Source organism: Corvus brachyrhynchos, unplaced genomic scaffold (genome assembly GCF_000691975.1).
Source record: "Corvus brachyrhynchos isolate BGI_N302 unplaced genomic scaffold, ASM69197v1 scaffold454, whole genome shotgun sequence".
Lineage (NCBI taxonomy): Eukaryota > Metazoa > Chordata > Aves > Passeriformes > Corvidae > Corvus > Corvus brachyrhynchos.
Window position 1 is genome coordinate 839,751 of NW_008237525.1, and position 14,436 is coordinate 854,186.

At 41.2% G+C, this 14,436-nt stretch overlaps 1 protein-coding gene and 1 long non-coding RNA gene across 2 annotated transcripts in view; both read left to right on the forward strand.

The window, feature by feature from the left end:
- The first annotated feature begins 3,183 nt into the window (after positions 1-3,183).
- LOC108446072 lies at positions 3,184-7,578 on the forward strand. The gene is made up of 3 exons (XR_001861178.1): positions 3,184-3,284; positions 5,082-5,181; positions 6,961-7,578. It is a non-coding gene; the product is annotated as an uncharacterized LOC108446072 (long non-coding RNA).
- Positions 7,579-7,987: 409 nt separating this feature from the next.
- PPP1R8 (protein phosphatase 1 regulatory subunit 8) overlaps positions 7,988-14,436 on the forward strand; it is a 36,220-nt gene continuing 29,771 nt past the window's right edge. The window contains exons 1-3 of the mRNA XM_017731565.1: positions 7,988-9,917; positions 10,364-10,436; positions 10,607-10,689. Coding sequence (XP_017587054.1) covers positions 10,622-10,689 — 68 coding nt within the window. The 5' untranslated portion in view covers positions 7,988-9,917; positions 10,364-10,436; positions 10,607-10,621. The remainder of the gene's footprint in view (positions 9,918-10,363; positions 10,437-10,606; positions 10,690-14,436) is intronic.

Consider the following 14,436-nt stretch of genomic DNA (forward strand, 5'->3'; position numbering starts at 1 on the left):
GGCCGCTCGCTGGCATTGGATGTCCTCAGTGAGGGGCTCCGGGGGCAACAGGAGCCCGAGGTGTCACCGCGCTCGGGAGCAGCTGCTGTCCCAGGGATCTCGAATGGGGATGAGAACGTGCGGCTTCCCCCCTCGCTGTGCTCGCAGCGTCCTGCTCCCGGGCAGGATGTGCCTAAGGTGTTGCAGTTTCTTGGTCGCGTGATTGTCATTAGAGAGAGTTACCGATATTGTATGATAATCACAGAAATCTCAGTACTGATCCCTGAAATGCTGCTCATAAAAGCAGTCACGTCCTGAAGAGTCTTTGATAAAATGCTTCCTAAGGATACAGTCTTTGCTAAAAGAGACATTAATTGTTTGAGTGCCCATGCAATTTTTTTAAGGGCAAGATCAGTTGAACGTGTTGGTTCCTTAGAAAGTTGATGACTTCTCTGATGATACAAAGCTATTTATGTTACTGAAAATGCTTTGTTCAGTCATGTTCATTTCCCCTTGGTGTAGGCATTGTTAAATTGCTTCAAAGTTTGCCAAATAGCATGGCGTGTTGAGTTTTTTTTCCTTTTGTCCTCTTTTTATTTTTTCCTTTACCCTCCTTCTTTCTCCCTTCCACAGCATTTCTTTAAGCCTCCTGTTCTAAGCAGCTCAGCTTCTCTCTCTCATAGGACAGGCTTCCGCTGTCTCATGACCTGCAGCCATCCTATCTTCATGTGCTGCCTATCTCAAATTAAACAAATAGCCTTACAGTTTTATCGAGGTGGGTGGGAACACACAGAATATTTGTAACATCATTAATGTTACAGTAGTTAACTTTATTACACACTGTATAAAAGCTTTCCATTCAAGCCTAAGAGAAAAAGATATATTGAAGCCTTAAGGCTGTCCTCATTTCTTCTTCCCCTATAAGGAAAAGAGCAAACAGTATGCACAGCTGAGTATTATTCACTTCTTTGGGGAGTCTGTGGAGTGAGCATTTCACACAAAATGTACAGAAAACCAGTGGCCTGAGCTGGCTAAACTGTTGTTTGCTCAGTAATGTAACAGTCTTGCAGCTAGAGCAAAGATTGAAGCGTTTCAAGAAATCTTAGCTGTCAGATAGTGAGTATGTGGAAGGCTCTACAGCCTGAAATTAAAAGGGCTTGGAGACAGAAAGCTGTTGACTGAGGAGGCCCCGTGTGTTGGTACATACCCCCTATCCAAAGAATAAAGAGCTCCATCCTCTTCCTTTCATTTCCCAGACACTTTCCTCTCATTTTCTGTAGACTGTGTGTTGCTGTTGGCTGAGATAAAAAAAGAAAAGCAAACTGCTGGGCAGGACAGACAGCACATTGCCTGGCCTGCAAATGGGACTGTGCAAGAATCTCCCCATGCAGAGAAAAATAAGTCCCAGAGTGCCTGAACATTATGGCACAAATGCTGTTTGCCAAGTCCTCGGCATCCGCACTCAGAGTGCAGTCCGTGTGCTGTTTGTCACCAGCTTGACTATGAATTTTTCTGACCTTCCTGTGTCTGACAGAGCTGTGAAATATGTGCAGTCTTGCTTGCTGGAAGCCAAGCTCAGTATACGAGGAGTTGCCAACCAGCTCTTCTCTGTATAACCTAATAGAAGTCTGAAATTCTAGGTTAGGATACACTTGGTGGATGTAAAAGCTAATTACTGGCTAATTACTGATTAACTCATATTGCAGCTTTAGCTGAGATGCACTTGTTATAAGCCACTGGACATCCCTTTAAAAGAAGTGGCCGTGGTAGGGATCAGATGCTTCTCCAGCAACATATTTATTCAACTGCAGAGGCTCCGGGCTGAAAGTAGAAGTTACACAGAAGGGTGTCTCTGAATTGGAAGAAACTCTTGTTAAACTTGTGGGATAATTCAGTTCAATTCAGTTGCCTGTGGAACTGTATTACGGTGTTCCTCCTTGGCCTTGCCTCTCACTGCATGATGCGACAGTATAGATTTCATGATCGATTTGGGACAATCAATCTTTGTGCTGCTGTTATGAGTGCTGAGCCCAGCATGTCAGTATTGATAAAAACTGTGCTGCTGCAGAATAAAGTGGATCAGCTTCTTGATCTGTCAAAGAAGTATTCTAAGATAGAGGGAGTGGGAAGAGAAAATGTACTTGCTTTTCAGGTAGATTAATGGTTTGATGTGATTCATTGTGTGGTTTCATGATCAGAGTGCCTATACAAGGAAAATAGTGGGAAAACATTGGAGATAAGGGAGAAGGAGGTCTAAAATATCTCTCTGCGCTACAACGTGATTTCGAATTGACAAAGGCCAACTGTGAGGTGCACATTGCTATCTGTTGTTCTTGAAAGACTGTTTGTGCCAGTATTATGAAAGGTTTGGACTATCATGAGTAGAAAAATGCAGGTCTGGGGGAGTTTTTTGAAACTAATAGCAACACTTGTCATTTTCTTTTTATTTTTTTTAACAGAGCACTAATAATTTAAGTAACTTTAAAATAATGTAAAAGTGGCAACACAGCATAGTGAAGTTATTCTGCAGCAGTGATAGCCTAAAATACTGAAATAGCAAGGCTGGTAGAAACAGCTCTGTTAGTTGGTCTAAAAAGGTTGAGGAAGAGGCGTGCATAAGCTTTTAGCTCCACTGACTTCTCTTCAGGGTACCTATGCCTCACTATCACTTTCTTGTCTGAAAGTTAGTTTGTTAGGCTGGATCATGTATAGGTGGGGATGTTTAAAATACACTTTGCATTTCACAGAATCCCAAAACTATTGAGTTTGGAATGGACCTCTGGAGTTCATCTGGTCCAGCCCCTGGTAAAGCAGGTTCCCCCCAAGCAGGTTGTGCAGGATGGCATCCAGGCAGGGTTTGAATACCTCCAGGGAAGGAGACTCCACAGCTTCTGTGGGCAGCCCATTCCAGGGCTTTGTCACCCTCTCAGCAAAATAATTTTTCCTCATATTTAGATGGAACTTCCTGTGTTTCAGTTGTGGCTGTTGTCCCATGTGCTGTCTCTGGACACCAGTGAGAAGAGTCTGGTCCACATCCTCTTGGCATCCACCAATAAATACTTGTATATATTTAAAGCAAAGAATTTAAGTGTTGCCTTACTAGGTTAAGTCAGACATTGAAATAAATTTAGCTTTTAGCTTTCTTTTGGGGAAAGCTAAAAGAATACATTCAAGAAGGAATAAAATATATTTGAACTTGTCTTACTAACTCATCCTGTGATCTCTTTATCTTCAGCTGCTCAAATAAAGAATTTGATGAGCCAGCTGGGAACCAAGCAGGATTCCAGCAAGCTTCAGGAAAATTTGTGAGTATTAAATGAGCAACCATTGGTATAGATGTTCTTCCATTTCTGTCTGTGTTCTTAGGGAAAGTGGGTTACTCGCTTTGGGGAGATGCTTTATTAGATAAATTTAATACAGTCCTACAAACCCAGAATGACTAGCTGCATTAAGTAGTTTACTGGACAAATTAAGGTGTTTCTGCAGGACTCTGGAGAAGTCATTCAAAACTTCTAAGTAGGAACAGTTCTTTCTATAGTTTCTATATAGTTTTTCTATAGTTTCTTTAAAAAGCAGTAGTACATCAGCCATGCATTAGCATTAGCTGTCCTCTGAGGAGTAGTCATAGTAGCTTCACTCATGGTTTAGAAGAAATGAATGCCATACCAGGTATTTGGTCCTCACATGAGACAAGTAAGGAAAAACAGTAAGGAAGCCCCATAACTGGTGAAAAAGTAGCTTGTAGTACAGATCGATTTAGGCAGCAGAAAGATTAGCAATCATATATAGCAGCCAAAATGTCATATGTAATTTCAGAAGAATAATATGCCAGTGGGGGACAATGTAGAAGACATTTAAACAGGTATAGTTCAAACTGACCCCTGGAGAGACTGTACAGGGGCTCTCTGTGTCTGAGCATCTTTTACAAATTCGTGAAGCATAAATAGCACATTATGGAAAGAATAATTTTTGAGGTCGTCAAAGAAAACTTCAAAGTACTTTCTTCCACTCTATTCATGTGACAGTACCTTGAATCTCTGAATGCACAATTATTCTGGTTTTTATAATGTCGATTTTTTGATAAGTTCATGACTTGTGGTGGAAGATATACATACTTTATTTGAAGGATGAGATCAGAGTCCAATTGGGAGAGAAAGGGATTTGTTTCCTTGAGCTGCTCAGTTGACTCAATCTCTGTTTAATCAGTAGATTAAAGAACTAATCACTGGTGACCAAACAAATGCCTGCCCATTTAACATCACTGTAGAAATTGCACAATCTCTCCTCTTTGGGGTGAGTGGCTGCACCCCACAAATTGTCAGCTGCCATACAAACTTAACAAAAGGCATGGATGTTTTGTTCAGTTTACATATACAGCTCATACAATAATGGTACCTGAATGCCTTGATTTGTGTGTCTGTTGGGCCAAGTAAGTGACTTTCACTTAAGCATCTTGTACCCACTGAATGCAAAAGAAATTGCTTCTGGTTTTAGTATTTTTTTTCCTAGTTTACAGTATAGTTTTTATATATTAGTATTAGATACTTCACAACAATAGCTTCATATTGCAATGTTGTTGGACACCATAAAGGCTCAAGGGAAAGCCTTGCGATTCTGAAGTAGAAGCTGGATTGTTCTTCTTTCTGACCACCGTTTTTCACAAAAGTGAAGAATTTTATATCAGAATCTCTGTACTTTTATCAAATGTACATTTAACCAATGAAGTTGGTGGTTGTCAAGTGAAGAGTTAGTTACTGATTGGTATCATAAGGAATTCACCCTAAAAGAGGTATTATATTCACTAAATAAAGTTGTTTCTCTCTTATGCCATTGGAGAAAAAGATATTTTTAAAGCTATTGAATTATACTAGTTAGCAGGGAGCAAAGAAGTTATTTGAATCTTTTTTTAAAAATGTAGTCCAGAGTCAAGTTGATTTAAAAAAAAAAAACAAAGTACATCTCTGATCCTTTAGGTTGGAAAAAACCTACTGTAAGGCTGTGTGATCTCAGAACCCCTATTTAGTCATCATTCTGGACACTAAATGCTCAGTGGCTGCTTTTTAGGTAGATCTTGTATAATTGCCTTTGAACTTCTATTTCAGACAACAGCTGCAGCACTCTGCAAACCGCCTTGCCAAAGAGACCAATGAATATCTAAAGGAGTTGGGGTCTCTGCCACTTCCCCTGTCTGCTTCTGAACAGGTAGGCAGGCAGAATTTTCTGGACATACTTCTAGATGACTCATTTCATTAATCTAGGGTAGACTACAACCTCACAAATCCTGAACTGGCACAGCTGAAGAGACAGCAGCATTTTGAAATGAAGGATGATGGTGAAATAGAGAAGCTCATTAAGCTGGCTGCATCCTGGCTGCTTATATGACACTGGGAAAACTATGTTTCCCAGGAGCAAATAGGTACAAAACTTTCCCACATGAGAATAAGAGGCCCTAAATGTTTGGGGAGAACTCAGTGTGCAATTCTGGTGTTCTGAGTAAATTTCTGAAAAACAATCTTGTTTACAAAGCGCCTGGTGGTGCAAGGTAGTGTTTTAGGATAAGAATTCAGAGCACACTGCCTATCAGTATGAAATGTGAGCATGCCAGTAAGCTTTCTCTTGCATGTGATTTATTGGGGGGGCGGGTAGGGGAAGCTGGCTCACTTTGCTTGTATTTGAATAAAGCAAAATATGATGAGGCAAAGATTATGATTGTCTCTTACCAAATAATAGTTTGAGTTCCTGCTCCCTGTGGGAAAGGGAAGGAACAGTCCTCTGCTGCTAGTGTCAATTCACCACTGCCTGCTTTTGGGATACTGTTGTAGGATGATCTGGGGATGTGGGTCAGCAGATGTTGCCTTGGTCTAATTCTGTATTTAAGGTTTATATGTCAGTTGGAAGCATGGCCATGTTTTGCTGGTTTGTTCAGCAAATATTTTTCAGTTAATCTTCTGTGGTGAACAAAATCCTGTCATGTGCATCTCACTGAATGTAACCCACGGAAAGTTCAGTCAAAATCTGCAGGAGCTGGAATCAGAATGCTGAGGATCTGCTCTGGCAGAAGGGTTGTTGCTTCCAGAGGGTTCAGATGGAAGCTTCAATGTATTATGAGGCTGCTGTAGTGGCTTTTTATAGAAAAAAAAATAATTGAAAATATTTATTTCCTTGAAATGATTGTTGAATTGGTACAAGCTCATTGCAGGATTACAGTCCTGGAAATCCCACAGTTTGAGCCAGCTGTTGCAAATCTCTCTATCAGAAAACATAGGACCTGACCTAGCATTGTCCTTGGGACAAGCTTTTCCACAACTTCTTATTTCACATTACTGGAATGTCACAACAGTCAAAGAAGATGTCCTGTGGAGGCTAAATAAATTGATATTGTAAAACGAGGATGAAAAGGATTATTGCAATTAATGTATTTGGAGAAAAGATAAACTGAAATGGTTATCAGGACTAAGGATGTTATCTGATCTAATAATAACAGGCTTGTAGTGTGGCATGGTTGGGAGAGACACCTTAGGAGACTGGGACAGTGGGTGTTGTCATTAGCTCTGGAAGTGTGGGGTTTCCTGTGTTTGTGAGAAGTTTAAGTACTATGAGGTTGGCTAAGTGAAGGAATGGTGGGAAAAAGCACTGTAGGTAACCAAATGGTATGTAGTTAAATGTGGTGAATTATTGGAATGTGATTAGAATAAAAGTAATGGCATACTTCAGACTTTAAAACTAGATTGAAATTGGAGAGCCTTGTTGCACAAAACTGTCCTGCATTTGGCAAGGCATGGAGCATTGGTTTAAGGAATTAAAACATGGTGGGCTTTTTGTTCTATCCAGCGCCCCAGACCGCTGGCACCAGAAGATCACTGAATGCCAGCATTCTTTGTTGTTGTTGTTGTTGTTGTGGTTATGATGGTTTTCTAAGGGTCTGACAGTCACTTTATAATGAATGGGAATGTCTAAACTCTTTGTGTTTCGATTCTTCAGCGCCAACAGAGGCTTCAGAAAGAACGATTAATGAATGACTTCTCCACAGCCTTAAATAATTTCCAGGCAGTACAGAGGCGAGTGTCAGAGAAGGAAAAAGAGACCATAGCAAGGGCGAGAGCTGGCTCCCGTATCTCTGTAAGTATTATGGGAATTTGGAGTGATATAGTGAGCTACGAGTCTTCTGAGAGATCTTGTACTTGCCTTCCAACCTCATACCTGTCTACTGACACCTTACTGAGTGCAGCTGAGGCATTGGTGCAGTACTTTTGCCATTGCAGGTGTTGGAAGTAACCTCTCAATTCAGTGTGCTCCAGTGTCAGTATAGAGGAGGGAAGGAATCCTGGTAGTTGCAAATGTTGCAGGAGATGAGATGGGAAGTCAAAGTATAGTGAATAGGAAAGTATTTTAGGCTGCTCTTCACTTGATGTCAGCCCTATGCTATAAATTTTAAGAGTTCAGATGGAAGCTTAACACACCTTAAATTACACTCACACTGTGTTGCTTTATATTCCTATAGCTTCTGTCCTGCTAATATCTCCAATGTATGTTCACTGTTACGTTTTGACAAACCCCTGTGGCTACTAAGAATTCATAATAAAATGGCCAGTGAAAGCATTTCTCTCCTTTTGCCTCAGGGCTTTCTGCTAGTTCTGCGTTCTTAATTTCTGCAAGGGAACACATTTATCCATTGGATTATGCTCTAAATTTTTTGCTTCATGTTGGGAAAGGAGATTACAGACATTGACAGCTGATTCGAGAACTGGACTGGCTGCTTTTGATCATTCAGTTGCCTCTGATTGGCAGAGACAATCTGAATCTAAAAATTAAATCTAAAGATGAAGCTAAAACTAATCTTACATAACCCGAGTTTAATCTGAAAGCTGCAGTGACAGTGGCATTCTCCAAGAACTCTCTGGACAGTATATGCCTTGGTCTTCAAGATACTGCTGGTGATTTTGTGCATGGTCCTGGTAGTCTGTGAGAGTAGTGACTCCTTTATCTCTTCCCAGCTGATGAGATAACTTTGTACTCTTGAGGTTTTCATTACATATAACTAAAGTTTTTATGGTATGGTATGTTACTGTAATTCAGGCCAGACTCTGCTGGCTGGATGCAAAGCAAAAAGAGTTGAAAAGCAATTATTACAGCACATGTAATATACTATGTAAGAAACTGCATATGACAGTATTTTATCCTCCTTAAGTACAGACTCTGTGATTATTACCCTGAGGGGAATAGTAGTGCCCTTAGGATGTGGCAGCTGGAGCTCCTGGTGTTCAGGCCTGTAAACACAAGATTACCAGACAGGATTTCACTCACTGTGACTCTTTCCACAGAGTGCTGTGTATTTATATCATGGGTTTAGATGTTCTCTAGCAGCCCAATTGAAGCTACAGCAGAATAGCAGATGAGGCTGCCTAAAATTCAGAAGTCCTGGACATTGTGCACTGGCAAACTAATCCTAGAATGTGCACAACAAGACAGCATTACTGTCACCTGTCAGACAGTTGTACTGCTTCTGCAGTAACAGTGTGCCTGTGTGGTAGACGGCTTTGTAAAATGTTGCATCAACTCTACAGTGTGGTAAAGAGAGTCTGAGCCCCTCCAGAAGTACCTGTGATTAATGTGTCAACTGGTCTGAAATCTGTTGGCCCTGTCTGTATAAATCCTTTCACTTTCTGAATCAAGAGACCTTGGTGACCTGTCTTATCCTCCCTCTGCAAACTGCCCTTCATCTGCTCAGCTGCTTGGTGTGTGTCCCTTCATTAGCCCTGGGCTTTCACTCTGAGCAGGGGTGAAACCCCAGGTGTTCAGTTATGCAGGTGCTGGGATGGGTTTGAAGGCCTTGCACACTAAAGCAGTGGGACCCAGAGGCTCTTAGCACAGTGAGAGATGATGGCACACAGCAGCTATTCCACTTTCAAAGCTGTTCTTGTGTGCTATGTGTCAGAAACTTCTGCTTTTGAGATCTGCAGACCCTATGGTCATCTCAGAGCTGAATTACTGGAATGGTCAGCTGTGTCTGACCTACTCATGTAGTTTATTTTCATTTCTTTAGGCACTTTTAAGACTTTAAAACTTACTATTTAGTGTTGTACCGAACACTGGACTGGTACACTGCTTTCTGGTGCACTTCTCTATTGAAAAGATGGAGATGTTGCCCTTGAAGAACTTTTTAAGCTGAACATAGAGATGGCCTTGTATTATAGGTGCTGGCTCCACTCTAATTGGTGTAACTTCTGCAGCAGTTGTGAAGAACCAGCTCATCAGGAGAGGGGTAGACTGGGATGCAGAGTTACTTGAGTTTTAATACCTCTTTTGGTGGGTAATTTAATTCAAAGTTCTTACTAGACTAATGAATTGAAATACTAAAACACTGTAGTCTTATCTCCAAATGCCAGATAAGCAAGAAGCTTTGAATCCAGAGGTTTGTCAGGTGTTCTTCTGTTCTGTTAATGTGCTTGCAGGCTGCTCTCTATCAGAACTTTCACCCTGATTTCTCCTTTTTGGAGGGATGGTAAGAAGCAAGGAATGTACAAGTATTTCTTAAAAAAAGCAGAACTGAAATAAGCAGGTTTCTTCTATAATGCTGTAGATAACTGTTACATTCTTGAACTGAGTGTTCTATGCATGTAACTGCTTTCCAGTTTCTTCACATTGCCTGATCTGTGCCTTTTTTCAATTGTCACAACAGTCACAAATTGGTCCTGCCCTTGTACACAGTGACAGGGCCAAGAACCTGGGGGTTGTTCTGTAGAAAACTCTTCAAACTTAATTCATTTTGCCATAAAATGCAGCATTGAAGTACCTACAGTCAGGGAGAGACTGACTTTCCCTCTCTTTCTAGTGGTGAAGATTGGAATCAGATGCAGTCTCAGGAAGAAGATGTGGCAATAACTGAACAGGACCTTGAACTCATTAAAGAAAGAGAAACCGCAATCAGGCAATTAGAGGTGACCAGTCGATCCTGCACAGTTAACAGTACTGGGAGATAAAGGAGTCGTGCAGTGCTAATTAATGGGATGGGCTGAGGAGAGCTGATGGTGGAGGAATAGATTCTTGTAGAGAGGATTGATGCGAATATAATCTCCCTGCTCCTGTTGAAGGAGGTATATTTTCCCTCAGTGTTGACTGGTGATCCTTCAGAGATGGCAGGAGCAATTCATGTTACAGCGTTCATATTGTGCTAATTGCTAATGTGATGAAACAAATATTCAGTAGCAGGAGTATTGTAGGCTCCCATTGTTAATCCCAAGGTGGTAACATCAAGTCACCTCAGTCAGTGAATGCTGGTGTCTATTCTGATGCTTTGAGTGATGATCAGAAGAGGTGCTAAGAGGGAGGATTAGAAAAAATTGTACGCAGTGTTTGTTGTAACTTGTTAAACTGTTGTCTTCAGGCAGACATTTTGGATGTCAATCAGATATTTAAGGATTTAGCCATGATGATTCATGACCAAGGAGATATGATTGGTAAGTGCATTTGGATAATAAGAAGTTTTTTCTTGATTCAGTTACATGTTTTGTGTACATGGATTAAATTTTTCAGTATTTTGCATTAAAAATATTGTATTTCTGGTTATAATTTTTAAACACTGAAGCTCTGAAATATTTTGCAATGAGTTCTCCTGCTTTTTCCATAGATAGCATAGAGGCAAATGTGGAAAGTGCAGAAGTCCATGTGGAAAGAGCCAGTGAGCAGTTACAGAGAGCTGCCTATTATCAGGTAAATTCTATGTGCTTGCTTGATTGTCAGTGTATAGTTGAGCAATAATGAAACAGGCTGAGCAAGACACTGAGGACTGCAGCACACCAGACTAGTTATTAAAACCAGCTCGTGCAAGCTGGCATTCACTCAAAATTGACTGCAAGGAATATATAAAGCACTTGAGTCTAAAACATGATACTGAAATTCACCTTGTACTTTAGAGTAGATAGAGTCTGGCCTTTCACAGTCTGCAAGCCTAAGTGTTTACCTGTCTTTGTTGTTGTTAGGAGTTAGCAGAAGAAACGAGAACAAATTCTGATGTTGTATCCAACTTGTAAACATATCAGCCAAGACACTGATATGCAAAAATTTATGCCCAGACTCAGGTAATTTCTGGTGACCAGGATTTGCAACACTTCTGTCCAGCTGCTGAGTTTCTATCCCATAGTCTGGGCTCCCTGTCCCATCACATCTCTTGCAGTGGGTCTCACAGCTGTATAGTAGCCAGTGTTTTCTGTAGCTTCCTTTCAGCATCCTTGTCCCTGTAGGTCTGACTTCTGTGAAGGGGTAAGGGTTCTGCTTTAGTCAGTCCCATTACTGCTGGGACTTCAGGCTTCCACACAAGATAAATACTGGACTCTTCCAAGCTGTTAAGTGGGAGATACTGGAAGGCAATAAAACTCCAATGCTGTTGAGTGCAAGGGTCGGAAGTTGCCTTTACCATCTGGCAGCGTGTAGTAGTAGTCTCTCTCTCCATGGCTTCCTTACCAAAGTTCTGAGGTATTTATAAATCTAAGTTTGGGAGCTGTTGGACATGTTTTGCATGTGGTTTTTTTTTTCTGGATGGAGAAGGAAGTGGTTATATATAACTACCCTCAAATCCTTAGATGCCAAGTTAAAAATGTTTGGTGTATATGGATGGTAGTTTCCTGTGATGAATAAAGTGAGGAAAGCTGTAAAATCCAAGTCCATGTACATGAAATAATTTAAAATGTACAAATGCAACACCAAGCCCAAGTGGCCATGGGAAGATTGTGTCGGAGAGCTGCTCAGGAGTTTGATTAGGATTACCTGAAAAATCTAAATAGCTAGAAAGGTTTGGTCTTCTCTGAGACTTGTATTTTCCTTAAGAGAAAAGAGAAGCAAAACCTGTCACATTTTGACTTAACTGCATCTCTCAGACCACTGAACTCCTAAAATTAACAACATTCATCTGTAGAATCATGGAGTTTAAGAAACATATAAAAGCGTTCAGACCACACTAGTTACTTCTCTCAAATAACTGTGGGTATCAAGTGCTCTTGTTCACCCAAGTTAGTAATGTGAATGGTAGCCTTGCTTTTTCCTCAAGTGTTCCTGGTGTCAGTGGCTTTTTTTTTTTCTCTTATTAGAAGAAATCCCGTAAGAAGATCTGTATCCTGATTCTTGGCCTTGCTGTGGCCTGTATAATCATAGGACTCCTTATCTGGCTGACAAAAAAATGAAATCTTCCCATGGAACCCAGTCTCACTGCTGAGATATTTTCTCTCAGAGCAAACAGGCTGACTAGTCTCGGAGATGAATTGACCACCCTGAGAGAGCACAAGCTGGAACTCCTTCTAGTAATAGATATTAGCAACTAATGTGCAGATAACTAGTATTTGGAATTAGTGACCTATGGAGACAGTATTTATCAGTTAATATACAAATTATATTGCTTTATGTAACTAAAATCTTGTGGTTTTGCTTTCTGTAATGTGTTATGCCCTGTCCCAGCTGTATGCTGAAGTGTGATCAATAATTGGAGATGTCTTGTTTTTGACAAGTCGCACAACTTTAACATTTTGTATGTGTAGGTAACTTTGTTGGACTGGAATGAGAATGACACTCAAAAACAGCACACCACCAAGTCACATTATGTAAATCCAGCAGTTTCTAAAGTCTCCAGTATCTGCCCCATGGTTTTATTGTCTCCAGGTGGCTGTGGTTATAGATTCTCTTGAAGAAAAGGATGTTATTACAGATTTGAGAGGCAAGGAGGGTATGCATGGATGATAATTTGAATCTCTGCATGCTGGTCAGTTTAGCCTTGAGACTCATAACTGTGTTGTTTAAATTTTTTGGGTGTGGTTGGGGTTGTTTTTTCACAAAATGCATCACTTGAGGAGAGAATGTTCTTTGACTTAGAATCTCACAGTGCAACCTCCTTAGACAAACTAGCTGGTCGCTTACTAGTGGACAAATAAATCTCTTCCGAAAAACGTACTCAAGCACTAAGTATAAAAAGTTCAGCTGCTCACTCTCAATTGTTTTTAGAAGCTTCCAGGGAGAAAAACACTTAAAAATGAGGAAGTGGGCACCTAAGTTTACAAGCTAGCAAGATTAGTGAAGAGTGTTAGCAGAAATCTTGCTTCTGAAGAAGTGCTCTTGAAGCTCACTTGTAGTGTTCTAGTAAGTATTATGTGTGGCTTGTGAACATTTGGTATTTTCAATTCTTTATGAAACAGAAAGTGCAGAAACTGGCTGAGTGAAGTGCTAGGATTTTCAGACTGAGAATGTGTGTGCAAATGAAAAAGATTGCTGCTTCCAGCTCATAGGGTTGAGCAGAACAAGCAGCCACTCCCCACTTCGATGTAGCTCTGAACTGACGTGCACTGAGGGAACAGTAATCTGTCCAAAGCCCAAGGGGGGGTGGTAAATGCAGCATACTGACCCATTTTGTATTTAATCCTTAATCCTCATTCCATGTCTCTTCTGTAATAAAGTAAACGTGAAAGCTGGGAAGGGAGTGTTCTCCCAATTGCACAGTGGTTTGCACTATTGCGCCATCATTCCATCTAATAATCATCAATAAACACTTTTAAAAGCCTCTGTCAGAGCTCCTTTCTCTTGCAGTTTAGACATTGGCACATGTGTGTTTGCAGTTCCCTCTCTAAGCAGAGTAGAAGACTTTATATCAGTACAGTAGTGTTTCCTGCAGCTTTAGTTCTGTGGTCCTTGATTTTTCAGAATGAAACTACCTGAAAACACAAAATTCATTTCACAAGGACATACACAATACTTCTATGCAGAGTCCTGTACAATAGCTGATGCCAGGAAAATGAATCTCTTACCTCAGCAGCATTGAGTCAGCTCTTGAGTATTTGCCTTTTACTAGAATGTGGAGCCATTGGTGATCTGACTTGAAAGCAAGGGAACTCAGTGTTGTTCTGCTCCTTTTTTGAAGTTTTCCTTGGAAATGGTAGAAGCTATTGATTTGTGCATGCCCACTGCCAGGCAGAATCCTTTGGGTGTCACGCTGCCGTATAAGAACAAAAGCACTTAGCTCCTCACCAGGCCTAAAAGGGAGCATTATTTGTAGGCTCCATCCTTCTTCTAGCCTGTTTTAGTCCTCTGGAAACTGGAATTGAGGACACAGCTACAGGTGACTGAGCTCAGGGCTTCTGTAACTGCTTGACTCCTCTCTCCTCTCTGCACATCATTGATCGTGGCAGTAGAACTGCTGCAGACACTATTTTTAAAGTCTTCACTAATGTTCCCAAGGTTGAAAAGTCACCGTCAGAAACTCCCGTGCCTGTTGCTGCAGTATTCTGGCACGGTGTGCCTGGCTCTCGGATGTGTGTTCTACCGCTCCGGAGTTGCTGGAAACATTCTGGGGAGCCTGGCTTGCCGTGAGAGCCCGGGCAGTGAGCGAGCGTGGCTGTGCCTGCGGCGCTCGGGGTGGGGGCTCCGAGCACAGCCCTGGGGCAGCTGCGGCCTCCGGGCTGATACCGGAGAGAGGCGGCT